At 34.1% G+C, this 15,632-nt stretch overlaps 2 protein-coding genes and 9 long non-coding RNA genes across 11 annotated transcripts; 4 read left to right on the top strand and 7 right to left on the bottom strand.

Moving 5' to 3' along the window:
- The first annotated feature begins 6 nt into the window (after positions 1-6).
- LOC109590873 (uncharacterized) lies at positions 7-2,381 on the top strand. Its single transcript, XR_002189544.1, has 3 exons — positions 7-120; positions 1,370-1,477; positions 2,166-2,381. It is a non-coding gene; the product is annotated as an uncharacterized LOC109590873 (long non-coding RNA).
- Positions 2,382-2,736: 355 nt separating this feature from the next.
- On the bottom strand, positions 2,737-3,722 carry LOC109590809 (uncharacterized). Its single transcript, XM_020006686.1, has 2 exons — positions 3,500-3,722; positions 2,737-3,448 (listed from the first exon to the last, which is right to left on the bottom strand). The coding sequence occupies exons 1-2, from the start codon at positions 3,521-3,523 to the stop codon at positions 2,906-2,908; spliced, it is 567 nt and encodes a 188-aa protein (XP_019862245.1). The 5' UTR covers positions 3,524-3,722; the 3' UTR covers positions 2,737-2,905.
- A 955-nt stretch (positions 3,723-4,677) lies between these two features.
- LOC109590851 (uncharacterized) lies at positions 4,678-5,259 on the bottom strand. The gene is made up of 2 exons (XR_002189532.1): positions 5,173-5,259; positions 4,678-5,122 (listed from the first exon to the last, which is right to left on the bottom strand). It is a non-coding gene; the product is annotated as an uncharacterized LOC109590851 (long non-coding RNA).
- On the top strand, positions 5,066-6,260 carry LOC109590837 (uncharacterized). The gene is made up of 3 exons (XR_002189526.1): positions 5,066-5,131; positions 5,256-5,363; positions 6,175-6,260. It is a non-coding gene; the product is annotated as an uncharacterized LOC109590837 (long non-coding RNA).
- On the bottom strand, positions 5,519-6,180 carry LOC109590857 (uncharacterized). The gene is made up of 2 exons (XR_002189536.1): positions 6,096-6,180; positions 5,519-6,013 (listed from the first exon to the last, which is right to left on the bottom strand). It is a non-coding gene; the product is annotated as an uncharacterized LOC109590857 (long non-coding RNA).
- A 273-nt stretch (positions 6,261-6,533) lies between the features above and the next one.
- LOC109590865 (uncharacterized) lies at positions 6,534-7,109 on the bottom strand. Its single transcript, XR_002189541.1, has 2 exons — positions 7,010-7,109; positions 6,534-6,953 (listed from the first exon to the last, which is right to left on the bottom strand). It is a non-coding gene; the product is annotated as an uncharacterized LOC109590865 (long non-coding RNA).
- Positions 7,110-7,642: 533 nt separating this feature from the next.
- On the bottom strand, positions 7,643-8,054 carry LOC109590844 (uncharacterized). Its single transcript, XR_002189529.1, has 2 exons — positions 7,986-8,054; positions 7,643-7,933 (listed from the first exon to the last, which is right to left on the bottom strand). It is a non-coding gene; the product is annotated as an uncharacterized LOC109590844 (long non-coding RNA).
- A 511-nt stretch (positions 8,055-8,565) lies between these two features.
- On the bottom strand, positions 8,566-9,000 carry LOC109590833 (uncharacterized). Its single transcript, XR_002189522.1, has 2 exons — positions 8,926-9,000; positions 8,566-8,871 (listed from the first exon to the last, which is right to left on the bottom strand). It is a non-coding gene; the product is annotated as an uncharacterized LOC109590833 (long non-coding RNA).
- Positions 9,001-9,360: 360 nt separating this feature from the next.
- LOC109590826 (uncharacterized) lies at positions 9,361-11,266 on the top strand. The gene is made up of 4 exons (XR_002189518.1): positions 9,361-9,690; positions 10,849-10,916; positions 10,957-11,022; positions 11,076-11,266. It is a non-coding gene; the product is annotated as an uncharacterized LOC109590826 (long non-coding RNA).
- Positions 9,394-10,118, bottom strand: LOC109590831 (uncharacterized). Its single transcript, XR_002189520.1, has 2 exons — positions 9,997-10,118; positions 9,394-9,941 (listed from the first exon to the last, which is right to left on the bottom strand). It is a non-coding gene; the product is annotated as an uncharacterized LOC109590831 (long non-coding RNA).
- Positions 11,267-11,427: 161 nt separating the features above from the next.
- Positions 11,428-15,632, top strand: LOC105316462 (ras-related protein RABF2a-like). Its single transcript, XM_011411370.2, has 5 exons — positions 11,428-11,536; positions 13,018-13,165; positions 14,392-14,553; positions 14,667-14,789; positions 15,128-15,632. The coding sequence occupies exons 1-5, from the start codon at positions 11,451-11,453 to the stop codon at positions 15,371-15,373; spliced, it is 765 nt and encodes a 254-aa protein (XP_011409672.1). The 5' UTR covers positions 11,428-11,450; the 3' UTR covers positions 15,374-15,632.

Genomic DNA, 15,632 nt, shown 5'->3' on the forward strand with positions numbered 1-15,632 from the left:
AGCAGATCAATAGCTAGCAACTGTTGTACGCTTGCCATGAATTTCACTTAACAAAGTAAACCTGACGTCAAGTGATAGCTGGGGACTATGTACACGTCAGCTCATTCCCACGATAAGCAGGTTAGAGAACATGCATACATACATGTACATACAGCATGTAATACACTAGTATTGGTCTCTGTATTGTTGTATGCGTTATTCATTGCTCTGTTATGATTGAGCTAAGAGCTCTGTAGAGTGACTGTTACCTCCTTCTCTCCACCACACACCTCCTCCTCTTATCCTCCCTCCCATCGACTGACTGTAAACATTGTTTTTATTAAAAATGATTATAAAAATATATCATATGAAGTATTGCAGCATAGTAAGTATAAAAATTGCAGCATAGTACTAAATAATAGCAGCTTTATACATATACTATCTAATACAGTATATGCATTACTAATGTAATTAGCAATAAAAAGCTTATACCTTATAGCATTTACTAAGCAGTGTTTATGTACTACTAAGTCTTTCTTTTATATTGTGAGTGACTAGGACAGTGAGCCTGGTTTTGATGAGATTCGCAATAGGTATGCTCTTCATTGCAGGTATGAAATTTTCCAGTTGATACTGGGCCAGAACAAGTACCAGATGTAGCAGAACATGTCTGTCTTGTATCAGATTTGCCTCTGGTATCAGATTTATCTGATCTGTCAGTAGATGTCTGATTTGTATCAGGTTTACCTGATCCGTCAGTAGATGTCTGACTTGTATCAGATTTACCTCATCCGTCAGTAGATGTCTGACTTGTATCAGATTTACCTGATCCGTCAGTAGATGTCTGACTTGTATCAGATTTACCTGATCCGTCAGTAGATGTCTGACTTGTATCAGATTTACCTGATCCGTCAGTAGATGTCTGACTTGTATCAGATTTACCTGATCCGTCAGTAGATGTCTGACTTGTATCAGATTTACCTGATCCGTCAGTAGATGTCTGACTTGTATCAGATTTACCTGATCCGTCAGTAGATGTCTGACTTGTATCAGATTTACCTGATCCGTCAGTAGATGTCTGACTTGTATCAGATTTACCTGATCCGTCAGTAGATGTCTGACTTGTATCAGATTTACCTGATCCGTCAGTAGATGTCTGACTTGTATCAGATTTACCTGATCCGTCAGTAGATGTCTGACTTGTATCAGATTTACCTGATCCGTCAGTAGATGTCTGACTTGTATCAGATTTACCTGATCCGTCAGTAGATGTTTGATCAGACTTTTTATCAGTTTCAACATCAGATCCTTTATAGAAGCTCATCTTCAACTCTTTTGTTTTTTTTATTATAACGTGTATCTTCTATCGAATCATTTTTATACCATTTAGTTTTTGCTGTTAATGCTGTGCACTGGCCATGAATGTGTCTGTGTTTATTGGAATCTGACGTCAAGGGGCTACCCTGGGATTTATACCTCACATGATAAGCTGATTAATGTATGTACACGTATCCTATACGTATGTGTATGTATGCTATGCTAATACTATTGGTTGTTATTATTGCATTAAGAGTATACTCAATAGTATTCATTATATTCACCACACACCTCCCTTCTTCTCATCGACTGGTAGAAATCATTGTTTTTATAATGCATAATCTAAACTATTATGTTTTAGCATAGTAACAAATAAAAGTAGTTCATGTTACCAAGATAAAAATACTACAGTTAAACTGATCTTTCTACTGTTTAAGTCTTTCATGGATAATTGTCTAGAGTATAGCGGCCAAACTTTTGATGAGTGCTACAAAAGAAATGGTCTTTATTACAAGTATGCCACTGTCCAGTAGATCTTTGATTGGAACAAGTAGCATCTTCAGATTTTGCTTCACAATTTCTTCTGCTGTACTTTTCTAGCACACATGTAGTAATTAGACAATATTCTTTAATTTGATGATCGCTACAGAGATAATGCAGCATTTTGCATTCGTACCAAATATCACATAAGACATTAGTTTTGTCACATACTTCAACTTCACAAACAATCTGATCAATCTAATATTTATTGTTACTAACATCATTAGTTTGACCTGCCATTACTGTTCCTTTGTTATTGCTCATTGCCAAACCTTTGTCCTTCACTGTAATATATTTTATATAAAATCATCTCTTTTTATATACTGAAGGGAATGAATCAATTAGTGTGCAGTGTGTGTTTGTATCAGGATCAACTGCTGATGGATGTCATGTGATATTTACTTTACACTGTCACTGGATATAATATGTTCACTGGAGAATCTCATTGTGTCATTGAAATTATTGCTTTTATTATAAAGCACCAGGCATCAGTACAAGGCAACTGATTTTGATGGGGTCATTACTGTTCTTGCTATATAGAGAGCTAGAGCAAAAAGTAATGTATAAGTAATACAACAACACCAACAATGCTAATGTCATGCTGTATGTATTGTATTATACTATTGGTCTGATTGTTATTATGAGCGTACCCAATAGTATTCATTACTTTCTCCTCCTATGTCTACCACACACTCCTCCCTCCTTCTCCTTCTCAACATTATGTCTTCTTAACATTATTTTATGTGACAAAATATGTGTGTATTTGTACATTAATGACCATAATAGTAATGATAATGAATAATTTTTTCTACAGTCTCTTTGATGTACAGGGCATGTACTCATATTGGAGCAGTTTTCACATAGTCTGTGATTGTGTCCACATAAATACAATACTCCGGATGAGAGACACTGACTGGTTTTATGACAACCATCACATTGTTAAAAAGAAAAAAATTACATGTATAAGGTATTATATCTTTGTGTATTGTGTGTGTGTGTGTGTGTGTACAGCAACTATAAATCAGCTTTAATTTTAAATTTGAGTAGCTAATCTTTTGTTTAAAGTCTTTTATGTTTTTCTTTTATATCTTAGGTCTACTGGGCATTTTTTCTGTTTCTGAGAATGGTGTTCACTGCAGTAGTGATGCTCTTTATTGCAGTTGAACCAGATACCACTGATCCAGTTTATATCATCACAGGCTTCACATGTAGTGTGAGGCTTTTCATCAATAGGGCATATCTTTTTCTTCTGATGAGTGATACAGTAATAGTGCTCCTCATCACATTTGTACCAAATACCATAACTGCAATCAGTTTTAGTACAGTCTGCTGCAACACACAATCTACGTCCATACCATCCATCTATTGGGCATTTGTCTTTCTTTTTGTGTGAGGTACACAAATGATGTTTGTTTTCACATTTGTACCATACTCCAGAGTCACAGTCAGTTTTATTGCATGATTTAACTTCACATGGTCTACGCTCATCAGCATCTATTGGGCAGGTCTTTTCCTTTTGGTGGAGATTGCAAAAGTAATGCCTCTTCTCACATTTGTACCAAATGCCATATCTGTAAAACTTTGTTTCGCATGTCTTAACTTGACAAGTTTCCTAAATATCAATTATTAATACTAATATTATAATATTATTATTTTGGCCTACCGGCTTAGATTCTCTGGGTCCCATATTGAAACAGTATTATCAAACGAATAGTATTACTAATCCTACCGTATTCTACTCTCTCTATCTCACTTATCTTTATACTTTGCAGGTCAATAATAGCTAGCAACTGTTGTACGCTTTCCATGAATTTCACTTAACGAAGTAAACCTGACGTCAAGTGATAGCTGGGGATTATGTACACGTCAGCTCATTCCCACGATAAGCAGGTGAGAGAACATGCATACATTCATGTACATACAGCATGTAATACACTAGTATCAGTCTCTGTATTGTTGTATACATTATTCATTGGTATTGGTTGCTCTGTTATGATTGAGCTAAGAGCTCTGTAGAGTGATTGTTACCTCCTTCTCTCCACCACACACCTCCTCCTCTTATCCTCCCTCCCATCGACTAACTGTAAACATTGTTTTTATTAAAAATGATTATAAAAATATATCATATGGAGTATTGCAGCATAGTAAGTATAAAAATTGCAGCATAGTACTAAATAATAGCAGCTTTATACATATACCATTTAATACAGTATATGCATTACTAATGTAATCAGCAATAAAAAGTTTATGCCTTATAGCATTTACTAAGCAGTGTTTATGTACTACTAAGTCTTTCTTTTATATTGTGGGTGGCTAGGACAGTGAGCCTGGTTTTGATGAGAGTGGCAATAGGTATGTTCTTTATTGCAGGTATGAGATCTTCCAGTTGAAACTGGGCCAGAACAAGTACCAGATGTAGCAGTACAACCTGAACTTGTATCAGTTCTTGAGTTGCTGTATCCTCTGCGATCGCTCATCTTCGATTCTCTCTCTCTTTTACTGTAACATGTATCTTTTATCCAATCGTTTTTATACCATTTGGTTTTTGCTGTTAATGCTGTGTACTGGTCATGAATGTGTCTGTGTGCAGTGAAATCTGATGTCAAGGGACTACTACCCTGGGATTCATATCTACCTCACACGATAAGCTGATTAATGTATGTAGACGTGTCTTTCTATACGTGTCTGTATGCATTATGTATTCAATGTACTATTGGTCTGTTTGTTATTATTGCATTAAGACATCAGAGCAGCTCAACATTATTCATTATACTCACCACACACCTCCCAATTCTTCCCATCGACTATCTGGTAGCAATCATTGTCTTATTAATACAATCATACTACATGTGTATAATTCAGCTTAGCAGCAATAGCATTTTCTATATAATATATTTACAGTATAGCTTTAAAAATGTGTATGTACATGTATGTATCATAGTTGTAGCATATATTAGCAGCTTTGTTATGTATAGTTCAATTATGTCCTTCTTTTATAGGCACTGTGCATTGGACAGAATTCTTCCTGTTGATGAGCAAGGCAGAAGAAATGCTCATAGTAACAGTTGTACCATATACCAGTACTCCAGTCACCACAAATTGCAGTAGAGCTGATGCCGTCCAGTATTTCATTGCAGGCTTCACAGATTCTACTTGTTGCTGACTTGTCAATTGGACAATATTCCATCATACGATGAATGCTACAAAATTGGTGTAATTTATTGCAGTTGTACCAAACGTCTCGTGTGATGTCAGTCCTTCCGCATCCTTCAACAGCACAAATGACCTGATCAATGTGAGTCAGTTAATATCTCTAATTATTATTGTTTGACCTACCGGTAGTGATCTGCTTTGGCTCATTGTCAAATCCTGTTGTGGTGGTATATTTTTTTATAAAATTGTCTTTTTGTACTCGTTAGTGTTGCAATGACTTAACATTTTGTACGCTGGCCATGAATGCGATGAATCTGACGTCAGGGAACTACCCTTGGGATTCCCTCCGATTATCTACCTCACACGATAAGCTGGTAGGTTAGTATGCATGTGTTTCTATACGTGTATGCATGTATTGTAACACTATTGGTTGTTATTGCTACATTAAGAGCGTATTCAATGGTATTCATTGTTATCTCTAATTCCTATCCACCACACATCTTCCCTCCCTTCCATCGACTGGTAGCAATCATTGTTTTTATAATATTGTAATCTAAAATTAATACATGCTTGTAATACAGCATACAGCAGGGTAAATAACAAAAGCAGTTCATATATATCAGCTACAGCACAGTAAATAACAAAAACAGTTCATATATCAGCTTATTATGTTATACAAAGTACACTACAGTACTAATGCTTTTCTGTATTGGTTATTTTAAGTCCTTTTTGGATAATTGTCTATAGGACAGCTATCAGGCTTTTGATGAGTGCTGCAAAAGAAATGGTCTTCATTACAAGTATACCACTTCCCAGTAGATCTTTGATTAGAACAAGTAGCATCTTCAGATTTCCCTTGACAATCTCTTCTGCTATAGTCTTGTGTTTCTGATTTACACGTAGTAACTGGACAATTTTCCTCAATTTGATGATCAAAGCAGAGGCAATGCAAATTTTCACACTTATACCAAAAATCACAAGGGACATTGGTTTCTTGACAACCTTCAGCAGCACAGGTCTTGACCTGATTAATATAAGTAATACATTATTATTATTATTATCAGTTTATCACTAGTATTATTAGTTTGATATACTGTTGCTCTTACTTTGTTATTGCTCATTGCCAATCCTTTGTCCTTCACTGTAATGTATTTTTAATAAAATTATCTCTTTTATACTTATTAGCTCTGTAAAAACAACTGTTGTACGCTGGCCATGAGTGTGACTGTATTGCGTGGAATCTGACATCAAGGAACTACCGATTATCAATAAAGAGGTGGGTTAGTGTATGTATGGTGTCTTCCTCACATGATATTGCACTAATGTAATGGTGTATGTATTGTATTATACTATCAGTCTGCTTGTTATTGTGAGCGTACCCAATAGTATTCATTACTATCTCCTCCTATGTCTCTACCACACACTCCTTCTCCTTCTCAATAATATGTCTTTAAAGTATTAACATTATTGTATGTAACGAAATATACATGTATTTGTACATTCATAATCATAATAGTAATGAATAATGATTATTATAAATTATGTTTTTCTACGGTCTCTTTGATGTACAGGGCATGTACTCATATTGGAGCAGTTTTCACATAGTCTGTGATTGTGTCCACATAAATACAATACTCCGGATGAGAGACACTGACTGGTTTTATGACAGCCATCACACTCCTCATTGCTATTGGTACTCTATTTGTTACAGGAAAAAGAAAAAAGGAGCAAAAATATAAAGTTAGTGTATATTGTTTGTGATAAACTAAATACAAAAATGTGGTTAATGATAATTTCAAATAGAAGAGAAAGGGTTTTGTTCAGGTCTTTCTGCGATAGCGTGGGTGTACTGGACAGTGGGTCCTGTTCATAGCATGCTCATTGCAAAAGTAATGCTTAACGTTACAGGTGTACCATGTCCCATATGAGCAGTCTGTCCTGTAACAGCTTTCGCACTCTGTTGGCTATAATATGATTACAGTAGGAAACAGTCATTATAAAACTTAGCATTTTGGCCTACCATTTTTGAGATGCTGTCTTTAACTTATTGTTACTGTATTTTACTATTACTAAACCCTTTCTCTTTTATACTTTTTACCAACGGATGTTACTGACTCACCATTAATGACAGTTTCTACCTCACTAGGAAAATCCCCCTACGTTACAAGAGATAGGACACGTCAGCTCTCTCTCACTGACAAACAGGTGCAATGGGTGTATTTAATACATTGTACTATGCTAATGACATACTGTATGTATTGATTGTGTATTGAGCTTATAGAAGTTCTACAATAACACATCATGTACTCATGTACATGTACATACTGTACTTCATGTATAATGTATAGAGCAAGCCGGACAGCTTTACAATAACAGATACTAAGTATACACATCCCTCCTTTCTCCCTCCCTCTCCTCAATGATTATGTTAATATTAACATTATTATGTGACATTTGTACATTAATGATCATAATAGTAATAATAATGATTATATTAATTATGTTTTTCTACGGTCTCTTTGATGTACAGGGCATGTACTCATATTGGAGCAGTTTTCACATAGTCTGTGATTGTGTCCACATAAATACAATACTCCAGACGAGAGACACTGACTGGTTTTATGACAGCCATCACACTCTTCATTACTATTGGTACTCTATAAAACAATCCAGCACAAATATAAAGGAAATAAGTAAGTTTTTGAGATAATAAAGTATAGCTAACAATAATTATTTGTTAAGTTACACGTAAGTAATAAAGTTTTGTGTGAAATTCAAACACAGTATAAAGAGAAAGGGTTCGCTAGGATTTCCTGCCATAGCCCGGATGGACTGGACATTCACTCATGCTATCATGATCTCCACAAAAGTAATGCTCAACATTACAGTTGTACCACGTTCCGTATGAACAGTCTGTTTTAGTACAGCTTTCACACTCTGTTGGCTATAATATCATTAGGAAGCAGTCATTATAAAACATAACACTTTTGGCCTACCATTTTTGAGACGCTGTTTTTAACTTATTTGTACTATATTTTACTATCACTGAACCCTTTCTCTTTTATACTTAGCGTATTCCGTTACTAACGGATGTTACTGACTCACCATAATCTTGCTTAGCCTCGTACTTTCGGCCGTCCTAAAAGCCCCAGGGAAATCCCCTTACGTTACAAGAGATAAGATACGCTAGCTCTCTCTCACCAACAAACAGGTTCAACTGAATTGTGGGTATGTGTTGTTATAGCAGTTCTACGATAACACATCATGTATTTGTGTATAATGTATGGAGTAAGCCTGACAACTTTACGATAGCAGACACTAAGTATACTTATCCCTCCCTCCACTCCTTAATAATTATTTTTTAATAATATTATGTATATAACATTATACATGTATTTGTACATTAATGATCATAATAGTAATAATAATGATTATGTTTTTCTACGGTCTCTTTGATGTACAGGGCATGTACTCATATTGGAGCAGTTTTCACATAGTCTGTGATTGTGTCCACATAAATACAATACTCCGGATGAGAGACACTGACTGGTTTTATGACAGCCATCACACTCCTCATTGCTATTGGTACTCTATAAAACAATCCAGCACAAATATGAAGGAAATAAGTAAGTGTCTGAGATAAAACTAAATACATAAATTATAGTTAACAAGAAGTTCTATGCAAGTAATAAAGTTCTGTGTAAAATGAAAATGCAAAAATAAAAAAGAAAGGGTTTTTGCCATTTGCTAAGTTTTTCTGCCATAGCCTGGATGCTTTGGGCAATAGTCTTTGTTTTGATGATCTTCACAAAAGTAATGCTCAATATTGCAGGTGTACCATTTTCCAGATGAACAATCTTTTGTACTAGAACAGCTTTCACACTATGATATCATTAGGAAGCAGTCAATTATAAAAACTTATCAAATTTATCTTACACTGCCACAGTTTCCCATTCCTAGACGCTTTCTTTAGCTTATTTTAAAAATATTTTACAATTACTAAACCCTTTCTTTTTTATACGTAGCGTATTCCATTACCAACGGATGTTATTGACTCACCATTAATTTGCTTAGCGTCGCACTTTCTGCCATTTTAAAAGCCCCAGGGAGATCCCCTTACGTTACAAGAGATAGGACACGTCAGCTCACTCTCACCGACAAACAGGTGCAATGGGTATGTTTAATACACTGTACTATGCCAATGACGTATTTTATATATTCATTGTGTGTTGAGCCGCAGTTGTTGTTATAGCAGTTCTACGATAACACATCATGTACTCATGTACATGTACATGTACATGCACTTTATATATAATGTATATAGCGAGCCTGACAACTTTACGATAACAGATACTAAGTATACACATCCCTCCTTTCTCCCTCCCCTTCCTTCTCAACAATATGTTTTTATGATATTAACATTATTGTATGTAACAAAATAAATGTGTATTTGTACATTCATAATCATAATAGTAATGAATAATGATTATTATAAATTATGTTTTTCTACGGTCTCTTTGATGTACAGGGCATGTACTCATATTGGAGCAGTTTTCACATAGTCTGTGATTGTGTCCACATAAATACAATACTCCGGATGAGAGACACTGACTGGTTTTATGACAGCCATCGCACTCCTCATTGCTATTGGTACTCTATTTGAAATAAAATGATCCAGCACAATGTGTATGAAGAAAATAAGTAAGTATCTGAGATAAAACTAAATACATAAAATATATAGTTAGTGATAATTATCTGTTAAGTTACATGTAAGTAATTAAGTATTAAAACATAGTATAAAGAGAAAGGGTTTGCTAAGTTCTCCTGCCGTAGCTCGGATGCTTTGGGCAGTAGCTTTTATTCCTGTGTTCTCCACAAAAGTAATGTTCAGTATTGCAAGTGTACCATGTTCCAGATTGACAGTCTGTTCTAGTACAGCTATCACATTCTCTCTATCATATCATTAGAAACTTAATTTCAAAAAAAATATTATCATTTTTGGCCTACCGCTTTTGATTCACTGCAACCCATTTTTAGACTTTGTCTTTAACTTATTTGTACTATATTTTACTACGACTAAACCCTTTTCTTTTATACTTAACATATTCTATTACCAACGGATGTTATTGACTCACCATTAATCTTGCTTAGCGTCGCACTTTCTCCCGTCCAAAAAGCACCAGGGATATCCCCTTACGTTACAAGAGATGGGACACGTCAGCTCTCTCTCACCGACAAACAGGTGCAACTGAATAGTGGGCGTGTGTTTAATACACTGTACTATCCTAATGACATACTGTGTGTATTGATTGCGTATTGAGCCGCAGTTGTTGTTATAGAGTGAAAGGGTTGATTCAGCCAGCCCAATAGTCACATGATATATTCTTTAGAATATTCATCATTCCCCCTCCCTCTACAATTCTACGATAACACATCATGTACATGTACATGCACTTTATGTATAATGTATAGAGCAAGCCCGACAACTTTACGATAACAGACACTAAGTATACACATCCCTCCTTTCTCCCTCCTTTTTCCCTGTACTACACTATACACATGTCTTCCCTCCCTCCCTCCCTCTCTCCCTCCCTCTCTCTTAGTCTACGATAACAGTTACATGTACCTCAAGGAGCACATGCAATGGATTTATACAGTAGCTGGTACTTGTTAGTATGTTATGTACATTAATGGTTAGCTCAGTAATGCATATTTGTCTAATAGCTTTTCAAGTGTTTGTGTGGAGCCAAACAAATATTGTACCTCCTACTTCACAGCCGGCAGGGCAATACTGTAATACCAACATTGCTCTGTACTTCTAAAAACATTAAAAGTATTCTTTTATTTATGATACTGTAGGGAATATGCTACCTTATTCTCTGTACTCCAATTACAGTACATGATTTTGTATGGGGACTATGACTAAGGTATATATGAATTGCTCTATAATGATTGCAGTCTTGGTAGTGTTGGAGTTTTCTTTGTTTTTGAATGTGGAGCATTCAAGTGTATGGAAGTGATAATCATTCATTTGTAAGCCATAACTAAGTAGACACTTTGGTGCCTACTATTACTATCATGTATAGAGGATATTAAGACTCCATTATGAAGGCTTGTTCTAAGAGGAAGCCCAGCTCCACAAAAGGATAACAGAGGCCAAAGAACTTATGACCACATTATTATTATAGAGAATATTATTAAAAATAGTCAGTAACTCAAAATTCATCCCTTTAAGTCATGCATTGACTATGCTTTTTATTTATTAATTATTATTGTATTAGTTGTGAAATTTTATAGCAATTTTTAGCTCAGTAGAAAGCTCTTTGTAATAGAAATAATTATGATAGTGATGATAATAATAATAATAATAATAATTTATAATTGAGGTGGGTGGTGCTTTTATTAACTTATATAAGTTAACTAACTTCCAATAATAACTAGGATAGGTGTGTCAGTACAAGATGGAGACACATCAGCCGAAGCAGATTCTTGCCAAAGTCATATTGCTCGGTGATTCAAAGGCTGGAAAAAGCAGCTTGTTTTACCGGTAAGACTAACATATTACAGTCCAGTTGGTTTCCTTATTACCCACGTGTTAGAGAGAAATTCATTAAGCCTATGTACTTAAAAGTGTGCATCTTTATTATATATTTTTTAAATGTTCAGATAGATACTGTACCATTTAAAATAATAGCCATTATACTAGTCCATGTACTTCTAATAATCATAATTGCCTAAGTTTTATACATGTATAATCCTGTATCTTTTTTAACAAGCAAGCTTCTAATTATAAGTACTGGAAATTTTTAAAGTTAGAGATGAATATTATAATAGGGTATCATTTTGCGTATAACTGCATCTGATTGAGTCTCAATTTATGAAACCCAAATATGGTACATGTACATGTTTATATTGTTATGAATACGGAGCCAATTTCCTGATATTAAATCCTTAATTAATTTAAATTGTGAATAAACAATCACATTTCCTTAATAAGCACTATTCCCCATAATATTAAGGTAATAGTAACGTTTGACCATGCATTAAGTACATTGTTGTGGCTACATACATACATGTACATCGTGTTTATAATTTTTTATGGACATGGTTACATGCAATAGTTTATAATGCATTATTTTTATGTGGTGCTGTAAACTGGGTTATTTGTAAAATACAGAACGGAAAATTTAGATGTTGGAAATTCTCATGTGCTACCCATTTTATTCAAATGATATTAATAGAAATATCAGTATGCCTAAATTTATTATGCCTCATTACTGTACAAAAATTACCATCACTTGAAATAAACTAGATTTACGGCATTTGATGTGCATTATTTATACTTAAATTTAATATTATTTTAATCCTTAGTCATAATCCATTGTATTGTAGTCACTACAATAGTTATATGAGTACCCCATTATACTAGTAACTATATTGTAGTACTATGACTACTATCAGGAAGAATGTGACAGATTATTATTGCGATATTGAAAGAATATCATTTATCATAACAATTTTGATGGATTATCTTATAGAGTCAGTATAAATACGCAATACAGTCTATGCCTTTGATATATCAATGATAGTACTTGTGTATCATAAGTTGCTCTGTTAGTGGATGTTTAGAATATGAAATGATCAACACTTATAAACTGACTTGCTAGTCTCTTTCAGCAGTTGTATTGTGCGTTGAGAGGGAAGGAGTAGTGTTGTGTTGTAGTTTGTGTTTGCATGAGGTAATTTGCTATCAGTTTCAATATGGAACCAGTATTTTGTCACTATACTTAGACTGCTTGGGGCTCTACACTTTGTTATTGTTATTTTATTAGAATTCAGTTTCATTTTGATAATTTTAAATTGTGCTTCTTGAAAATACTTATGTTAAATTTTAGCATATTTTAAAATTTTACATTGCATATTGATGTATATCCTTGCCTTTAATAAACACTATCCATATTTATTATTATTATTATTATTATTATTATTATTATTATTACTATTATTAACATTATTATTATTTTGTAGTATAAAGCACAGACAGTTCAGGGGCAGTAGTCGCGGTACTGATACAATGACTGATGGTCCAACATTTCCAATGAATCAACTCACACAAACTAGAGGATATGATTCCTGCAGTCGCTCTATACTTGCAACTCCCGAAATACAAGTTAATGTGAGTATGTTTTATTAATGTATAGGAATACATTTCAATAGCTTTATGCTGCATATTTATGTACATGTACATGCATTACATTTATGCTGTGTGTGTGTAAAGGTAAGTCAAGTATGTCATTTGTTTTATCAACTAGGCTCTGAAAATAACATGTTTTTATGTTGTGTTGAAAGTTTGAACTCGCTCTGATTCAAAATTGGGTCAAAGTCCCTGTACTATAGTACAGGGATTTTGGTCAAATTTCATCAAAAATGAAAAGTAGAGAATTCTCCATTTTTATAACTTTTTCTGATACATATACATGTACTTATGTTGTGTAGCAAGTTTAAACTGATTCTGATCAAGTTTGGATTTTTTTTACGAATTTTTAAAGTTGCTTCAAAATTGGGCCAAAGTCCCTGTACTATATAGTACAGGGATTTTGGTCAAATTTCATCAAAAATGAAAAGTAGAGAATTCTCCATTTTTATAACTTTTCCTGATACATATACATGTACTTATGTTGTGTAGCAAGTTTAAACTGATTGCGATCAAGTTTGGATTTTTTACGAATTTTTAAAGTTGCTTCAAGATTGGGCCAAAGTCCCTGTACTATATAGTACAGGGATTTTGGTCAAATTTCATCAAAAATGAAAAGTAGAGAATTCTCCATTTTTATAACTTTTTCTGATACATATACATGTACTTATGTTGTGTAGCAAGTTTAAACTGATTCTGATCAAGTTTGGATTTTTTTTACGAATTTTTAAAGTTGCTTCAAAATTGGGCCAAAGTCCCTGTACTATATAGTACAGGGATTTTGGTCAAATTTCATCAAAAATGAAAAGTAGAGAACTCTCCATTTTTATAACTTTTCCTGATACGTATACATGTACTTATGTTGTGTAGCAAGTTTAAACTGATTCTGATCAAGTTTGGATTTTTTTTACGAATTTTTAAATTTGCTTTAAAATTGGGCCAAAGTCCCTGTACTGTAGTACAGGGATTTTGGTCAAATTTCATCAAAAATGAAAAGTAGAGAATTCTCCATTTTTATAACTTTTTCTGATACATATACATGTACTTATGTTTTGTAGCAAGTTTAAACTGATTCTGATTAAGTTTGGATTTTTAAAGAATTTTTAAAGTTGCTTCAAAATCGGGCCAAAGACCCATACCCTGTACTATGGTACAGGGTATTTGATGACTAAAAGAGGATTCTTTATTTTTATAATATTTTTTTGTAGTTAACAATAATGGACAGTGTCCACTCAAATGTGAGAGGGCAGTCCCTGAGCGCTCACTTCTATAGGAGGATTCAAGCAGTCATTCTAATCTGTAGTCTTGACAATGAGCATTCACTTCATAGGCTCACTCACTGGATTCATGAGGCACAAGTTTATATCAAGGTAGACTTTATAATTTTTTTGTAGTACCAATACATGTACGTGTATGTTCAGTTTTGTATTAATTTTGTATAATTATTATTATTTTATATTTTTGTTTTGTGTGAATTTTTTAGGATCCAAAACCTGTTTTTATAATTGCCGGAACAAAGTCTGACATTGACGATACAAAGAGAGAAATATCAACAGAGGCACTCTACAATTTTGGCAGTTTTCATAATGACATACCAGTTTTTGAGGTACATGTTCATGTATTATATGCATGTAGTTTTAGGTTCCTATAATTATTCCAAATTTGTGTGACACTGTACTGACACATGTAATGCTTCCTAAAGCCAAATGTGTCCTGCAAGTGCTTATATTACTGGAAATGTAAAATATTTAAATGCTAATGCAGAAGAACTATAATGGTCTTACTTTTAACGTTCTACTTCTACATGTAGTTTACTTTAGTTTGAGATTCATAGCACTTAGTCTCTTAACTAAATAGTAGCTCTAGATAATTAAAACTTTCTCTTGCACCCAGTTCTTACAGTACAGCATTACACTAACTGCCCCAACATTTTATAATCCTCAGGTATCGGCTAAAACCGGTCACGGTGTCACAAACATGCTCAAAAGTCTAGCCGAGAGACTCGCCGATCAAAGGATACGCTCGGGACGAGTGTCAAACCCTTCAAACCGTCAAAGTAGGCACCAGTTATCAGAGAGAGAGCCTCTGGTTGGTGGTGATGATACTAATGAGCAACAGTGGTCTAGTGCCCATGGATATGTGGATCCCAAAGATGTTGATGATAGATGCTGTGCTTGTGTCATTTTGTAAACTATCGACTGCTGCTCCTTGCTTTTTTAAAAAATCAACTGTTTATACATATATGATAATATTTTGTTCGTGCATGTTGCCTGTCTTTTTGTTATAATTATATCATTTTCAAATAATAATGACAATACCAGAAGAACGCATATACTCATACTTTTGTACTCACTCTTACATAATACACGTATTCACTAATCTTGACATTACATGCATTATGCATTATCACTCATCCCTTTTTGATAGAAAAATGGAATTCTTTACTGCA

The sequence above is a fragment of the Amphimedon queenslandica genome, unplaced genomic scaffold (assembly GCF_000090795.2).
Source record: "Amphimedon queenslandica unplaced genomic scaffold, v1.1 AMPQUscaffold_13510, whole genome shotgun sequence".
NCBI lineage: Eukaryota > Metazoa > Porifera > Demospongiae > Haplosclerida > Niphatidae > Amphimedon > Amphimedon queenslandica.

Excerpts from the sequence above, each read along its gene's own strand:
- LOC109590809 (XM_020006686.1), bottom strand. The coding sequence starts at position 3,523 with ATGGGACCCAGAGAATCTAAGCCG. Across the intron at positions 3,449-3,499 it reads GACCCAGAGAATCTAAGCCG|GAAACTTGTCAAGTTAAGAC; the intron begins GTAGGCCAAAAT and ends ATTGATATTTAG.
- LOC105316462 (XM_011411370.2), top strand. The coding sequence starts at position 11,451 with ATGGAGACACATCAGCCGAAGCAGATTCTTGCCAAAGTCATATTGCTC. Across the intron at positions 11,537-13,017 it reads AAAAGCAGCTTGTTTTACCG|TATAAAGCACAGACAGTTCA; the intron begins GTAAGACTAACA and ends ATTATTTTGTAG. Across the intron at positions 14,554-14,666 it reads AGGCACAAGTTTATATCAAG|GATCCAAAACCTGTTTTTAT; the intron begins GTAGACTTTATA and ends TGAATTTTTTAG.